General features: G+C 46.7%; 1 protein-coding gene across 17 annotated transcripts in view; it reads right to left on the reverse strand.

The window, feature by feature from the left end:
* ANKRD6 (ankyrin repeat domain 6) overlaps window positions 1–17,370 on the reverse strand; it is a 182,689-nt gene that overhangs the window by 10,873 nt on the left and 154,446 nt on the right. For 4 of the 17 annotated variants that reach the window (XM_086317727.1, XM_086317725.1, XM_086317728.1 and 1 more), the window contains 8 exons: window positions 14,020–14,118; window positions 12,193–12,291; window positions 9,740–9,838; window positions 9,275–9,352; window positions 3,463–3,567; window positions 2,014–2,148; window positions 1,522–1,707; window positions 423–575 (listed from right to left, as the gene is read on the reverse strand). In XM_086317727.1, coding sequence (XP_086173853.1) covers window positions 423–575; window positions 1,522–1,707; window positions 2,014–2,148; window positions 3,463–3,567; window positions 9,275–9,352; window positions 9,740–9,838; window positions 12,193–12,291; window positions 14,020–14,118 — 954 coding nt within the window. Of the gene's footprint in view, window positions 1–422; window positions 576–1,521; window positions 1,708–2,013; window positions 2,149–3,462; window positions 3,568–9,274; window positions 9,353–9,739; window positions 9,839–10,834; window positions 10,927–12,192; window positions 12,292–14,019; window positions 14,119–17,370 lie in introns of those variants that run through there. The other 13 variants (XM_086317732.1, XM_086317730.1, XM_086317733.1 and 10 more) reach the window with 6 other exon arrangements.

The following is a 17,370-nucleotide window of genomic DNA, read 5'->3' on the forward strand; positions in this document are numbered from 1 at the left end:
GAGCCTGGTGGGCTACAATCCATGGGGTCACAAGAACTGGACACAACTGAGCAACTAAGCCTCCTACCTACACTACTATGTATAAAACAGGTGAGTGCAGTGCAGGGAACTCTACTCAGTGCTCTGTGGTGACCTAAACGGGAGGGAAATCCAAAAAGAGCGGATATATGTGTATGTATGGCTGAGTCACTTTGCTCTACAGCAGAAACCAACACAATATTGTAAAGCAACTATACTCCAATAAAATTTTTTTTTTTTTAAAGAAGGAAATCACAATGGCTTTAAAGAAATCACAGGCCTCTTCTCTGACAGCCTGCCTGACATGCTCAGGGTAGAGTTTGCAGGACAGAAAGGCGTGCTGAGGTCTCTGATTTCATTTTCTGCCAGAACACTGCATCATGAGGAGAATGGTGACCACTTACTTGGTGCTGGGTCTTATTCTCCATGTGCCCCAGCTTCACGTTCATCTTATCCTGAACCGACACCAGCTCTGCTTTGATCTCCTCCACAGTTGCTTCCAGCTGATTCTCCAGCTTGTTGATCAGGGGTTCACACCGACAGCCATTTATTGGCGCCTAAGAGGAAAGCCAGAAAGAAATCAATTCAACTCGTTTATTCCTTGGTACCCATCCTGTGTTGGTCAGTACATCTGGGAGACACAGGTGATGGAGGAGACTCACCCCTGTGGTAGCTCTGGACTATCTAACAAGCCAAGCTGATAGGGCTGGTAAATGCTAAGAAGATTCAGAGAGGGTAACATACAGTTTCAGTCCTCAGTTGGCTTTGTGTGTGTGTGTGTGTGCACTCCACGCAGCCTGAAAGATCTTAGTTCCCAGATAAGGGATCAAATCCAGGCCCCTGGCAGTGAAAGTAACAAGTCCTACCCACTGGACTGCCAAGGAATTCCTTCAAGCTGCTTTTATCCTTTCTCTGGTCTCAAGATTATCTGGTCACCTAAGGATGGTGCTGGAGAAAACTCTTGAGAGTCCCTTGGACTGCAAGGAGATCAAACCAGTCAATCCTAAAGGAAATGAACCCTGAATACTCATTGGAAGGACCAAAGCTGAAGCTCCAATACTTTGACCACCTGATGTGAAGAGTCGATTCATTGGAAAAGATCCTGATGCTGGGAAAGATTGAAGGCAAAGGAGAAGAGTGTAACACAGGATGAGATGGTTGGATGGCATCACCGATTCAATGGACATGAACTTGGGCAAGCTCCCAGAGACAATCAGGGACAAAGAGGCCTGGTGTGCTGCAGTCCATGAGGTCACAGAGTCAGACATGACTTAGCGACTGAACAAGGTGAGTGTAGAAAGCCTTGTAACATCCCTTGGCTCACCAGGCCTAAGCAGCAGGAGGGTACTGTACTATTTAGGTGGAGAGGGCCAGCTGGCTTATCATCAAAGCTCCTACCTTCTGCAGTCACTGCCTACAGTGGATATTAGCCTCCAGCAACAGGGTTACACAGACTCCTTGCTTGCAGCCCTTGGTCCTGTCCTGACAGGGCCCAGCAGGTACCTGCATCACTTTGCCGTCCTTGCCCCGGTACAGCGTGTAGAGCTGGTATGCTCTGAACTCGTGCGGAGGGGGCGGGGGTGAGCAGCGATGCCTGGGCCTCTTTTTAGGGTGACTGTGAGCATGCACGTTCTTCTGCTGTCCGGGCTGCTGGTCTGCTGGAGGGGTGGGGTCAGAAAATGCTGACACCTGTGGGAGAGGAGGACACCGCCGCTGTGAGCACGCGACATGTGTGAGCCTGACACCCAGCCAGCGGCTCCCACCTGGCCCACCACGCTCTCTGGCAGCGTTCTACTCTAGGGACCACGTACCAAGAGAGCTGTCACACGCTAACCTTGTGTCTGCAGCTGGCCAGGGCCAATTTCTGCGCTCTGGCCCCAAAGCAGCAAGCAAGCCAAGTGAAGTGGCTTTTTAACTGCTGGGCATGACGCTATTCCAGGGCCCTCCGCCAGCCCACCTCCCAGCCCTCTCGGCAGCTCTCACGTGCCTCCTGACCTTGGGTCTTGACTTTCTCTGTCTGCTGTCCTTTGCTCTGGGCTCTGGGGAGGCAGACAGGACATCTTCTCTGGCCTCTTCTTTCCTGGGCGCAGCCTGTTCACTGCTATGGGTGTCTCCTGCCGAGACACTTCCCTACAGAGGGGGAAAAAAGACCCAGACACCTCCTCTACTGGACCCCTCAGCCTTATTCCATCATGGCATAACATTTCCCAGACTCCATCCACTTAAAGGACCCCTGGGAATCGTTAAAAAAATGACAAATTTCAGACACAGGGAACACTGCTTATGATTCTAACTGAACACCTGTGCTTTTCCTGGGGAGTCGAATATTTGTCTTTTTATTTATTAGGTGCCAAAGTAGATATCACCTTGGGTCTCATTCTGTGTTTTAGAACTTCAGGAAGCTAGCAGACATGAAACACTTCAGCATTAGAGGTTTTTTTTATCTTATACATTTCAACAAAAAGACAATCCCACTCATTCTTTGAACTTGAACCCTCACAATTCATAGAGGAGAATGAGAACCCTTTGAAATGAAAGGGAAAAAAAAATTACCATTTCTAGTCCTTTTGAGAATGTTTACAAGTTAACATGTAGAATTCATACACAGGAATGTAATGAAAGTTACAATGCCTTAACCCTGGAAATTGATAAGATTCTCAAACGGACAGAAAAACAAGTACTTGGTATAAAATTTTATGTCCCCAAAATTGTCTCTAAATCCTAGTCTTCTTCCCTCTGGGGGAGCTGAAAGGCACGGTTCATTCCAGAGCTGCCAAGTACAGTTGTGCAAGCTGTTCACTGCACAAAGGCACAAAGCCGAGGGCACGAGTGAGGCAGGGGGAGCTGAAGTCCACCTCCGGCTCTTTTCACCGTAAGTGCCCTGTGCTGGGCTGATCTGTTCAGGAGGCATCTTTTATCTAATTTGCACGAGGAGCCATGTGGGCTAGCACTGCCTTGGTTTATTCCCTAGGAGGAAAGAGAGGCAGCAAGCTATACCAGTGGTCCTCCAATTTTAGTCCAGATTGAAATCACCTGGAGAGCTTGTTCAACCACAGATTGCTGGGCCCCACCTCAGAGTTTCTGATCCAGTGGGTCTGGGGTGAGGCCCCCAAATTTGCATGTCTAACAAGGTTCCAGGTGACAAGTGGATCCACATTTTGCAAACCACTGCTCTCCATGATGGAGGGTGTGCTGTCAGAGGCAGTGCTGTCCACATGGAAGTGGCGAGGCCACAGATGCTCAGGGCTTGCAAATACACGGGGTGTTGGAAAAGACCAGTGGCATGCGAGCCCACAGCCCGAAATCTTGGGAGAGTGGAAGACAAGAGGCCGGAAGGAAAGACAAGCTCTGAAGGACCCAGCAGGAAGGAGAGACCGAGGCGGGCCCAGAGGAGGCAGGGAGACAGTTTTCCACCCGCAGGCGGGCGGGAGGGCCGCCCCCCACCTTGCTTTGTGCCACCTCATCTCTCGGCACAGACTGAGCTCTCCTCTCTTCCTTGAGCCTCTCTCTCTTTTTCCTCAGGCTTCGCCCACGACTGAAGCGCAAGACCTGAAGGAGGCAAGAGGCATCGTTACAAACTACTGGTGTGCGCGGACCTGACAAGAGCTTCCGGCCGAGCCGGGGAGACCACATCGAGCAAGTGCCTCTGGACCACCTGCTATGTCCCCTACACCCTGTGCTGGGCGCTCAGAGTCCCAGAGATGCAAGGACATCATCCTGACCTTGAGGAGTTCACGGTCTACAATAACACTAACAGGCACGTGGTGCTGGGCCAGGGCCGCCATGTAGGTGTGAGCAGGCTGTGCGCTGCTCAGCTCCAGGGAGCACCACTCACATAGTCCAGGACAGGAACGGCGTCCCCTGGAGCTGTGCGACGCGGCAGCCCTATGCCAGGCACAGTCTGTCTTGGGATACAGGGCGTGATCTAGCCCATCAGACTTCCTTCTTGGCCGAATTGTATCCAAGTCATATTCAAACAGAACTTTCATTCAAATATAACTGAGATGCACCTGTGAGCCATGGTACCAGCCACGGGGCTGGAGTCTCTTCCCCCAGAAGAAGCCTTTGGTCAGCCCCTTCGAGTGCAGAGATATGGATGGGACACAAGCAAGTACATGTGGGGCCCTGCAGACTGAAGCCTAGCAGCAAGCTGGAGATCTTCAAGCAAGTTATTTGACCTTTCTGTGCTCTGGCCTCTCTAACATGAGAACAGGGAGCTGCTGGTATTAACCAAAAGTAGGTAGCAGGCACACCTGGTCCATCGGCCACTGTCAGGTGTCTCCCACCTGCCTGGGGGCCTCCGAGTCGCTTAGTCGGCAGAAAGGCTTCTAAGCGAACATGTTACACAGATCTTTGAGCCGGCGGAAACCTCAGTCTCTGGCTCGGCCCCGCACCCTTCTCCTCCAGACTCCCTACTCCTAGTTCCAGGGTTCACTCCCTTTAAAAAACCAAAGGAGGTCCAGAAGTCGGAAGCACTTTCAAGGTCACACTCTTTCTGCAATAAAACAGTATTTCATTGTCTTATAGATAGACAAGTGTTCTCTGAAATTCAGCCTAGTGATTTTCATCTCAAGGTCAAACTTTCTTCTTGTGTTCATTAAATTCAAGTGACACATTATAGGACCAAAAAAAAAAAAAAACCAACACCCTCAACAGGCAGTGGGTACCACCTAAATGGAAAATATATGCCTGCAGATGAACAGAATTTTTTTTTTTTGAACAGAATTTTTAAATTATATTCTCATCCCCTGAGAGCCAGCAGGTCTAAAAGTGTCCAGGGGCCCCTGTGTCCATGAGGTTAATATTATTTACATAATGTTACAACAACATTGGCATTTTTCATGTTCATTCTCTCATGAGTGTACTGTTGTGTTTGCCAGAAGCTATGTAAGTGATACTACAATAGACTGCATGCAGAAATAAAAGACGGCAGAATTCTGATCTAAGTAAGACAGTAAGAAGATGTGCAAAAAATGTTCAACAATTCTACACTCCTCAATTTTTGTTTTGAAAAGTATTCTTTTGCAAAATGATGCTATTTATGTTATTACAAAATGGATTTACTTTCAAATGATAAGTATTTAATATTTCTCAACTTTATTTTCAATTGGTAACTACTGATAGATATAAACTCACGTACACAAAGTTCATTATGGGCCTCCATAACATTGAAGCAACAGTTAGAATTGGACATGGAACAACAGACTGGTTCCAAATAGGAAAAGGAGTACGTCAAGGCTGTATATTGTCACCCTGCTTATATAACTTAGATGCAGAGTACATCATGAGAAACGTTGGGCTGGAAGAAGCACAAGCTAGAATCAAGATTGCCGGGAGAAATATCAATAACCTCAGATATGCAGATGACATCACCATTATGGCAGAAAGTGAAGAGGAACTCAAAAGCCTCTTGATGAAAGTGAAAGAGGAGAGTGAAAAAGTTGGCTTAAAGCTCGACATTCAGAAAACGAAGGTCATGGCATCTGGTCCCATCACTTCATGGCAAATAGATGGGGAAACAGTGGAAACAGTGTCAGACTTTATTTTGGGGGGGCTCCAAAATCACTGCAGATGGTGACTGCAGCCATGAAATTAAAAGATGCTTACTCCTTGGAAGGAAAGTTATGACCAACCTAGATAGCACACTGAAAACCAGAGACATTACTTTGCCAACAAAGGTCCGTCTATTCAAGACTATGGTTTTTCCAGTGGTCATGTATGGATGTGAGAGTTTGACTGTGAAAAAAGCTGAGCACCAAAGAATTGATGCTTTTGAAATGTGGTGTTGGAGAAGGCTCTTGAGAGTCCCTAGGACTACAAGGAGATCCAACCAGTCCATTCTAAAGGAGATCAGTCCTGAGTGTTCACTGGAAGGACTGATGCTAAGGCTGAAACTCCAGTACTTTGGCCACCTCATGCGAAGAGTTGACTCATTGGAAAAGACTCTGATGCTGGGAAGGATTGGGGGCAGGAGGAGAAGGGGACGACAGAGGATGAGATGGCTGGATGGCATCACCGACTGGATAGACATGAGTTTGAGTGAACTCTGGGAGTTGGTGATGGACAGGGAGGCCTGGCGTGCTGCAATTCATGGGGTCGCAAAGAGTCTGACACGAATGAGTGACTGAACTGAACTGACTGAACATTGAAGAAAAGTTAAGGGGTCTTTAGACAGAAAAGGTCTGAGAACCAGTGTCCTAAGCTAAATTTAGACTCAGTAGGAAGTTGAGTCAGATGAAAAGAAGCAACTAGTGCTCATCTGCTTTACGGACACTTACAACAGGACAAAGCTCCAGAATCAGCCTAAAAGTCACTTTCCAAAGCACCTGTGAACCACATCAACCAAAAATGAGAAGTAACATTCAGTTCACCAAATACAAAATAATCAGAAAAATTCCCTCCACTGACCACATTATTAGCCAGTGACAACTCTGCATGGCTCACAGCCTTTCTCAGAGAACTATACCATCCACCCGGATCATCTGTCTTCTCCACCTCACAGAAATCAGGGGATATTAATCTTAAAGTCTCAGAAGGAAATACCCTCTTAGTACTGCTGCGAACCATCAAAATTCATGATCAACTAAGGTACTACGACAAGGGAATTTCTCATTTCAGTTAAGACAAACACTGAGGCCATTTCTGTAACTACAGATCAACAAAATAGTATGCATACAATTTTATGCATATTCCAAAGCTTTTACTGTGCATTGAAAAATAAGGGTTAAAAAAAAAAAAGAAAAGAAAAATAAGGGTTAGTACATACAATTATGTTTAAAAAAAAAAGAAAAGAAAAAAACTTTAAAAAAATATTCTATTTATTTGTTATTCAGTATGGGTGTGGAAAATCTTGTTTAAGCCTTTTTTTATTTTTTTTAAATTAATTAATTAATTTTACTTTACAATATTGTATTGGTTTTGCCATACATTGACTTGAATCAGCCACGGGTGCACATGTGTTCCCCATCCTGAACCCCCCTCCCTAAGCCTTTTTTTAAACAACATTTATTTATTTGGATGCACTGGGTCTTAGTTGTGACATGTGGGATCTAATTTCCTGACCAGGGATCAAACCCAGGCCCCCTGCAATGAGAGCGTGGGGTCTTAGCCACTGGATCACCAGGGACGTCCCAAGCCATGTTTTTTAAATGGTAAAGGCTAAAGGAGAACCCACACAGGAAAATAGTTCACAAGTGAGCTTTATCCCTGGGAATCCAGATCCCTGGGCTCTAGAAGATAAATGACAGGCAGGTTAAAGGCACATCAGTCCTTGCATGCCAGGGGGATCCTCCACCCCACAAGACTTGACCGTCTTCATATGACTGAGCACAGGGCTGGCTGTCCATTAAACTGCCAGACTCTGAAGCGCCAGGTAACTGTGATGGATTCTGACACTTATACAGCACCCTGTCCTTTTTGATCCAGGAGAGGCTAGCATTTTCCTATCAGGATTCTGGAGGTGATTATGCTGAGAATTTGTTTGCAAACAGCTAGACAAAGATGGAGCCTTTTTCTGAAGGAGCATCCATCTCACACCTTTCAGGGGCTCTGTGGATCTCCAGAGCCCACTGAAAAGGACTTACTCCATGGGCAAGAGGGTGATGGATTCTGCAAGAGATAAAATCTTAACTACTTCCAGAAACTGCTAGTTACATCAGATGTGTTTTTAACACACAGATGGAATCAAGGCCACCCAGAACCTGAAGTTGGCTGGGCCTGGGCAACACCTGGGGTCCAGGCTGTCCCTTTGGCTCCCCAAGACTTTGCCTTCTTGCAGCATTAGCCAGAATAAGGTGGAAAACCAATCACTGTTTGCTGTAAATGAACAGAGTAGCTCCAACTGGGAAGTAACCAAAATGTCTAACATTAAGGAAATGGTTTAATACTGGTCAGCAACCAGAAAAGAATATTATGCTTCCATTATGATAAATAATTGTGAAGACTGCAGAACAGTTTCCTATCATAGATAGGATAAAGAGGAGAATACAAAGGGGGATATACATAGTAGGCACAGCTATATAAACATTATGTATCTGTGGAAGGTAATATAAACAAAGCTATTTCAGGGTGCTGAAATCATAAATAGCTTATAAATTATCATGATTAAATTTCAGACTTAGATCGTTTCAACTTTAAATATCAGTCATCTATTAAAACTGAATGATGGCCAATATACCATCAGTTCAGTTCAGTCGCTCCGTATTGTCCGACTCTTTGCGAACCCATGAATCGCAGCACGCCAGGCCTCCCTGTCCATCACCAACTCCCAGAGTTCACTCAGACTCACGTCCATCGAGTTGGTGATGCCATCCACCCATCTCATCCTCTGTCGTACCCTTCTCCTCCTGCCCCCAATCCCTCCCAGCATCAGAGTCTTTTCCAATGAGTCACCTCTTTGCATGAGTTAGCCCAAGTACTGGAGTTTCAGCCTTAGCATCATTCCTTCCAAAGAAATCTCAGGGCTGATCAGAATGGACTGGTTGGATCTCCTTGCAGTCCAAGGGACTCTCAAGAGTTTTCTCCAACACCACAGTTCAAAAGCATCAATTCTTCAGCGCTCAGCTTTCTTCACAGTCCACCTCTCACATCCATACATCATGAATATTTAATTAAAAGGAGTACAACTGTACTGTACCCAACTGCCTCTAGTAGACAGATACGGCTGCCCAGACAGATGCCCATTCCCACCTTTCTCTGGGAAATCCCTCTTGTAACCACGTGGTCAAACAGACACGGCCATCTCCCTAAAGCACCTCTGTCCCACGTGTTTTGGGCATCTGACCCAAGCTCCCAATCACGACCGACCTTCTCCTATGATGTTTTATTGTTTTCATTTTTTGGCTGCACTGCACACCTTACTGGACCTTTGTTTCCCTACCAAGGATCAAACCCACATGTCCTGCACTGGAAGCACAGAGTCTTAACCACTGGAACGCCAGGGAAGTCTCTCCTACATTTTAAACTGGTACTTTTCCCTGGCTGGGAAATTATGATCCAGGAAACTGGTTGTGACAATGATCCAGCCACAAAGAGGAAACGATGCCGTGTATGAAAACAGCCTGCTGGGCCTGAAGTCTCTGGTTCCAGTTTCCTGGAGGCTCACGTGGATTCCTATGTGTCCACTACCTGCTCAGGAAACCCATCAGTCCCTTACGTAGGTGGTTTGATCTGGCTTCAGTAGATAGCAACCCAAGGAATCCCAACAACTCTGCAGCCCCCACATAATCAATACAGGGGAAAATGCAGCAGATCCTACCTGGGGCGCTTTAGTGAGGAGGAGAGCAACTTCCGGATTATTGTGGTAGCGGGCAGTCTCCAGCGGAGTCCGGCCTGCCTAAGGAAAGGCACAGGGAAGACCAGTGAGTACGGGACTCCAGCCGGGGACACGCACAAGCCAGCCGGGACAGTCACTTCCGGCAACATCTACTTGCCAGTTTACTTAGACACCCCTGACCCTTTTCATGTCAGGACGTGCTCACTGAACTGTCTGAAGATGGGCCCTCGGGGTTTGTAACCCACGGGGCTGCTGAGAGTAGGGGTCCCCTCGAGCCCACCCCCTCGGGCCTCAGGGGTCGTGGGGTCGGCACGCTGCAGCTCTTCCAGAGCGAGGCTGGGCGAGGCTGTGTGCTCTGAGTTTACAGGAGGTGAGGTGGCCACAACACACCCTGACCCCGAAAGGGGTGGGAACGGCTTTAGAAACCGTGGCTGCAACTCCACTTACATTATTGACGATGGTCCCATCTGCTCCAGCTTCCAGCAAGATTTTAACCACCTTCTTGTGATTTAGGGCAGCAGCAATATGAAGTGCCGTGTCTCCAGCCTGGAATCCATCAGAAGAAAGCCTGCTAAACCCCATGGGATCGTGGCCCACAGCCCTCCAGCTTTTTATCCCATGACTTGGTGGTGGCTTTTCAAAGTTAAACTAAAATTTGCCTTAGACTGACAAGTGGCCCTTGGCTAAAGTGTTATGTGGTTCTTTTTATTATTTCTTTAAAATATTTCTTTTAACTCATGCTTTATTTTTAAAATTATTTTACTGAAGTATAATTGATTTATAATTATTAATTTCTACCATATAGCAATGTAATGTTATATACATTTTTATGTCCTTTTCTATTATGGTTTATCACAGGATATTGAATATAGTTTCCTGTGCTATAGAGTAGGATCTTGTTGTTTAAATGTGGTTCTTTTTTAAAAGAGATCTTGGGAACTGAATGAACTACACACAAATACCACACTCCTTTCTGAGTGGGATGCCAGAAATGACAGGACAGGATTAAGTGCAGGGGGACAAAGCAATGCTGGGCCTGGGATGTTGGGAATGGTAGGCCCTGACCTTACACAGAGGCAGGATCTCAGCCACGTATTTTAAATATTTCTTTTAACTCATAGTTTTTAAAATTTTTACTTAAAAGGTAGCTCTGGACCCTGTCTGTCTGCCCTGGCAGGGGATGGGCAGAGAACCCCTTGGTTTCTGAGCTAGAATAAGCAGGAGCTTCTAAGGTAGCTACTTCTACAGGCCCCAGAGTAATAGCCCAACCCTGCAGCCACCCTTAGGGATGTGAAAGGGCCACTGGGATCATCCTACAGGCCAGGGAGTTTTCTGTTTGGGTGGAGTCACTGAAGATAGCGCTCATTTAACACCAGCTGTTTTCAACTCCTTACCAAATTTAGCCAATAATTTATTTTTTACAAAAAACATTTCAGACAATCAAAGAAGGATATGAACAGATGCAGCTTGGTGGGCTAATTCCAAATGCAAATGTTGGTTTTAATTCCCAAACCAGATGACATAAATAAGTTAGATGCATACAGAAGTGAAATCACTCATTCATTCATTCCTGGCAGGTGATCAAGTATGAAAATCCAGCCGTTCTCAGGCCTCCTTCCCTGGTGAGTAGACAGGGAAAGTGTTCATTTCATTCCTGAGTCACCTAGTTGTATGTTAGGGGAAGTTCTGGAGCTGTGGTTTCCAGTCTCCGCTGCTCACTGGAATCAGCTGGGAAGCTTTATAAACTACTGGCGCCAGAGTCCCACCCAGACATTGACTTAAGTGGCCTGGAGCGTGGATAGGGCTGATTTTTCAAAGCTCCCAGGTGATTGAAATGCGCCTCCCAGGTTGAGAAGCACCAGCTGGTGAGGGCTGTGTTGGGGGTAATCTGACAAGCTGGAGTCCATGGGGAGACTATAGAATGACAGACTTCAGCTATTAGGTCAGTGGTTCTCCATCCTGTCTGCACACTCAGGCATGGGATTTTCCAGGCAAGAACACTGGAGTCGGTTGCCATTTCCTTCTCTGGGGGAACTTCCCGACCCAGGGATTGAACCCTGGTCTCCTATATTGCAAGAAGCCTCCTGCACTGCAGGCAGATTCTTTACTGACAGTCACCAGGGAAGCCCTCACTTAGACCAGTAGCTTTAAAAAAATACTGTTATCCTGGACCTCAGCCCCAGACGTTCTGGTCATTTACGTTGGGGTGGGATTCAGGAATGGTATATTTAAATTCCCTTTTGATCCCAATATGCAGCCAGGGTCAGTAATCACCATTATAGGGTATTTTAAATCTGAATCATGATCTAATTTTTTAAATTTCAAGACTTATGCACCCAAACTCAGAAAAGCCAAACAATGCATCAGTTAGGCATAGGTTTCAATAAATAACAAGACAACTTTTAAAAATCCAAATGACTATTGAAAAATCACATTTCCACAGAACACTGTAATAACCACAGCTGTATTTCAGAACCCCACTGCACAGTGTAGACACTGCCCACGCACCGAGCTTTACAGAAACAAGAGACGCCATCAGCTCAGCTCACATAAAGGTGGCGGTGCAAGGAACAGAAATCATGACGCCGAAAGCCCCTGCTTACTTACCAAGCCACTCTTCCTTGTGGGTTTCATTTTTAAAAACCATACTAACAACAAAACCCACCCCCAGGATTTCCAAAAATGTTCACTACACAAATGTGGTGATACGCACTGGAATGACAGAGCATGCTTTCTCCAGAACGCCAGATAAACCAGGGCCACAGGGAATCTGTGGTTCCTTCGAAGGCCAGCACTGGCCAAGTCCCATACCGGGAGCAGGCACCACCTCCCAACAACCTCTGTCCCCGCTGGCGCTAGCGCACCTGCCTGAGAACCACGGGGAGAACACATGCACTGACCTGGTTCTTTTCATGGACAGAACAGAAAGCACTGAGGAGGAGCTTAATGATGGACAAGTGATTATAGCGTGCGGCAACGTGCAAACAGGTGTCGCCTGCCTGCGGACAGAAATCAAACTCTAAGCACGGTCTGAGCGGTTACAAAACAAAACAAAAATTAAAAGAAAACTATCATTTAAAAGCTAGCAGACTAGCATATATTCCTCACAGGGCAATGGCCTGAATGACAAGCATCTCCTTTATCATAGGTGCTCACTCCACGACTTCCAGCCCTTTCCTGTGTGCAGCTCCCTTTCCCACCACGCAGACTCTCTCAAGTTTCAGGTCCTGGATGCCTGCTGCCCAAGAGACCTTCGCCAAAACTAAGAGAGGCTCTGCCTAGCAGGCACTTCCTAAGACTCCACTGACCCCTGCCTCTCCTACAACCCAAAGGCTCTGGATTACACTGCCTAAGATTGATAGCATTGCTTTGGAAATGAGACTTTCCCCATCACAGATCCATCGTGGCTGAATGGACTAAGAAAGTGGGATGAGTTGCTGGATTTTAAGATTACGCGCTCTAAAAAAATTCAAGTGCATCCCATTCTAGCGGTACCCCAGGATCCCATGGGGAGCAATGCAGTCTAGGGAGCTGATGAGGAAGCAATCACTGGGCATAAAAAAGGACATTCAGAAAAATTCAGGAGCAGGGTCTTCCTTGGTGGTCCCAGGCCAAACTGCTCCCAGAGAGAAAACAAGAGAACTGGAGACAATATTGTGACATTTTGCGGCGCTCCCCTGACTTCGCATTTGAGCTCTAGTTCTGTCTAGAGATGGTGACACTTCAGCACAACCTTCTCCTCTGGACTAAGAGGGAACCAAGCTCAAAGCTGAAGCTCAGAGCATTCTCAGGACCACTTTAGATAAGGCTGCCCCCAGTCAGGAAACCCCAGCTAAAAGTCCTTTTTTTTTTTGGCCACTGTGCACAGCCTGTAGGACTTGGTTCCCCAACCAGGGATCAAATCCGTGCCTCCTGCAGTGGAAGCACAGAGTCCTAACCACTGGACCACCAGGGAAGTCGTCCAGCCAAAGTCATTTTTGAGAGAAGCCTCAGATTCTCTTGCCACGTGGCACAGGCTTCATGAAGGAAATGCAGTGTCTGTGGAGGGAAGGGGTATGCCCGTGGGACCTTTCAGGTCAGGAACGTCCAAGAACTACTGATCATCAGTTCATCCCAAGGATGCCTCAGGGACAGATTTGTAGATGCTGGGCATGGAGCATCAGACAGCCTCGCCAGTACAGCATCAGCCGGTATTTACTAAGAGTGCAACACTGTGTGGGCGGAGGCTTCCTGAAAACAATTACTCATTCTTAGACCCGCTTGCTAGACACCTGCTGTACAAAATGATAAAACAGACTGAGAGGCTGAGGAGCAAGGGGCGAGCATGGGAGAAAAATCAGTGTTTCCGAGTGTTGATTTCTCTTCTCATTCCCCTAATGCAGAGGTCCCCAACCTCTGGGCCACGGACTGGTACCTCTTGTCAGATCAGCGGTGGCATTAAAGTGCATAATAAATCTAATGCACTTGAATCATCCCCAAACCATCCCCCAACCCTGCCCCCATCCGTGAAAAGATTGTCTTCCATGAAACCTGTCGCTTGAGCCTAAAAGACTGGGGACTGCTGCAAAAGGATCCTTTAGGAATTAGCAACAAATGAATACTTTCTTGATAGTCCCCAAACCCCTTTTATTAACAAATTTTCGTTTTCTACACATGAATACTCTAGTATGCTTTCATAATACAGGCAACGGAAGAGAGTGCAAGAGATGCTATTTTTGTTCACCCACATTATTTTTGAGGTCGGCGCGGGAGCCGCCCAGCAGAAGGACACGGGTGCTCTGGGCATGGCTGTTCTGGCAGGCCAGGTGCAGAGCCGTGTTCCCCGCCTGGGAGAGAGGCAAACAGAGGGGGGCACATGTTAGCAACACCTCCAGCAGACCGGGCACACTTGCAGGGGGCCAAGACTTACAGGAGAGTCACTGTTTACGCTCTCTGCTTTCTGCTCGGTGGACCCAGCTGGGGTGCTTCAGAAGCAAGAACATGTAACTGGGAATCCATACCAGCAGAAGAGTCACATGGGTCATAAAACCTTGGTTCCGAGCCCTGGCTCTGCCACTTACTGCTTGCAAGCTACTGGGGAATGCTCTTAATAAGCACCACTGTGAATTCCTCACCTGTAAAGTGGAGCATGACCCCTATGTGCTGAGACAATGAGGGTTGATTCGGAGTGCTGAGGAGACCATCTTCTTCATGGCAGAGTGCCGGGCACACGCACAAGGCTGTTCCTTTTAGTTATAAGAGGAACACAGAACAACTGTGGACAGCCTACCAATGGAGGTAAAACAGGCCAATTCCAGCAGGCTACAGTAACAGATTTAATTTGCAAGCCTCTTCCAAATCTTGGGTTTTCCTTGAAATATCAAAATTTAAACTCTGGGCAAGGTACCCACACAACATGCAATACAACTGCATCTATCACTTCCCACAGATAGAGACCCTCTTGCTTTTGGGAGTCTACCTTCAAGGTCAAATGGCAACCAAAGGTCAGGATCACATACACAGCAATCTTGCAGAAAGACTTCATTGACAAGAAGAGAACTTTCTGAAACTAGGGGAATAAGGCCTGCAAGGCTGCTGATAACCCCTAGGAAAGTGACAAGAAAAGCAGGCAACATGATTCGGTGCAAGGATTCAGAAGATTAAACACATAAGCTCTGTGTTTGTTCTGCTGAGCGTAAAAGCTGGGTCAGGCCTGCAGTTGTGGGCTCAGAGCTGTCAGCCTGTTTATGGCTTTTCCCTGGCCCAGTTAACTCCTCTTTGGATCATACGGCACTGTCTGCCCAGACTCAAGGATGGTTTATATTCCTTACCTTTGAAAAGAAGAATGGGTTTTTAAAAATAGAGGAAAGCTGTGTGCTGCAGGGCCACTTACCATCCTTCTCACGACCTTAGCTCTAACCAACCTGGGCAGGGTCTTTCTTTCCTCACTGCTACCTCCAGGAACTTGGTGAGTTCTGAGCCTGAGAGTTGAGTGAGTTTGTTGGTTATCAAGCCTCAGGTGCAGGCTGGACTCAACTGGGGGACCCTTTCAACAGACCAGTGCACGGATGCAACGCAATGTCCCTGCCCCAGGGGGTGGGGCCAGGCTGTTCATGTGTAGGTGCTGAAAGGTCTGCATTCTGGGATGCATCCCTTCCCTGCTGCTAAGTCACATCAGTCGTGTCCGACTCTGTGTGACCCCACGGATGGCAGCCTACCAGGCTCCCCCGTCCCTGGGATTCTCCAGGCAAGAACACTGGAGTGGGTTACCATTTCCTTCTCCAATGCATGAAAGTGAAAAGTGAAAGTGAAGTCGCTCAGTCATGTCTGACTCTTAGTGACCCCATGGACTGCAGCCTACCAGGCTTCTCCATCCATGAGATTTTCCAGGCAAGAGTACTGGAGTGGGGTGCCATTTCCTTCCCTAACTCTAGGCAAAACCAGGACAGCTGGTCACCCCAGGCCTGTCATCGTGTGGGTTTGGTTTTCTCCCCTCTTCTCCCCCCTGCTTTTTTAAAACCTTCCAGGAGATTTTTAAGTGCAGCCAGACAGAGAAGCACTGCTAGCTTCGTCCTCCAAAACAAAGGGTCTGCCCACATTTTAAACACTCCATTCCCTGGCAGGGCTCAGGGCTCAGCTTAGTGTAATTCTCAGTACACTTAGAGAAGGTTTCCTCAAAGCTGTTGGCCTCCTGGGAGTCACTTAAATATATGTTGAAAAAAATATATGTTAAATATATGTTGAAAAGAAATCTGATAGCTGTACAAATAAAATTTACTTTTGTCAATAAGAAAATATCGATCATGCTGAAAAGCATTTGGAGGAAGAAAATGAAAATACATGGGTTAGAATACAGATTATGGTACATCCACACAGTGGAGCATTACTCAGTGATCAAAAGGAATGCACTAATCATACATGTAATAACATGGAAGGTACTCCAAACCAATGTGTAAAATGAAAGTGGACACAAAAGGCTGCAATGTCAAACCTGAAATTTAAAAAGCTGACCTGCTGTATACATAGCAGGCATTTTCCCACCCTGAGTAATGAGTACTGATTTCTAGACAGGGGCTGCTGTACTTGGCTGAGTAAGGACCTTTCTTATGCGATGGAATATTATCCAACCTTTAAAAAGAAAGAAATCCTGTCACTTGCAACAATATGGATGAACCTAGAGGGTGATACACCAAGTGAAATAAGTTAGACAGAAAGACAAATACTCTAGCATCTCACTTCTATGTGAAGTCTGGGGGGAAAAAAAAAGATGGACTTGTAGAAACAGAGAGTAGAAAAGTGGCTGCCAGAAGCTGGAGTGAGAGGTGCAGGGGGATAAAGAGAGGTTGGTAAAAGAGTGTAAACTTCCAGCTGTAAGATGAACAAGGTCTGTGAATCTAACATGTAACATGGGGACTACAGCTGATAACGTGTGGTTCTACAGCTGTGTCTGTAGTCTACAGACTACAGCTGATAACACTGTCTTGTATAATTGAAATTTGCTAATTGTAGAACTTAAATGTTCTCTCACACAGACACAAAAAGGTAAATAAATGGGGTGATCAATGTGTTCGTTAACGCTTGGGAGCTATCAAATCATGACATTGTAGACTTTATAATCTTATAATTTTATTTGTGGGGGAAAAAGAAAAAAAGAGAAGGACCTTCTAGAGGCTTCCTAGAGTTTGAGGCTGGTGAGCATGTAAGTCCCTCTCCTGGGACGACACCTCACCGGTGTGGCTCTATCTAGAGAGAGAACTCGTGGCTCCCTACACAATTTGGGGGTGGGCCCTTCAGGGGACAGGTGGCAGTGTGGTGAAGTGGATCCAGCTGGGATAATTCACAGCCCTAATTATGTCACAAACAAATCACATGTCTTATAAGACTCAGGTGAGGCCCCCCATCCGTTAACTGGGAACCACCTACTTCAAGTTGGTATAAACTTACCAACTCCTGTTCTAGGCTATATCCCACCTAGAAGAAATGGAGAACCACCAGTCCTCTAGGCAGTGAGCCAGGCTTTTACTGGAAATGCCACAATGCAGGGCCGGCTGCTTCCCGGAAGCCCTCGACCCACGAGGGAACCACGGGAAAACATCTCA

The sequence above is a fragment of the Bos grunniens genome, chromosome 9 (assembly GCF_055505025.1).
Source record: "Bos grunniens cultivar Pamir isolate PY7600 chromosome 9, Bosgru_T2T1.0, whole genome shotgun sequence".
NCBI lineage: Eukaryota > Metazoa > Chordata > Mammalia > Artiodactyla > Bovidae > Bos > Bos grunniens.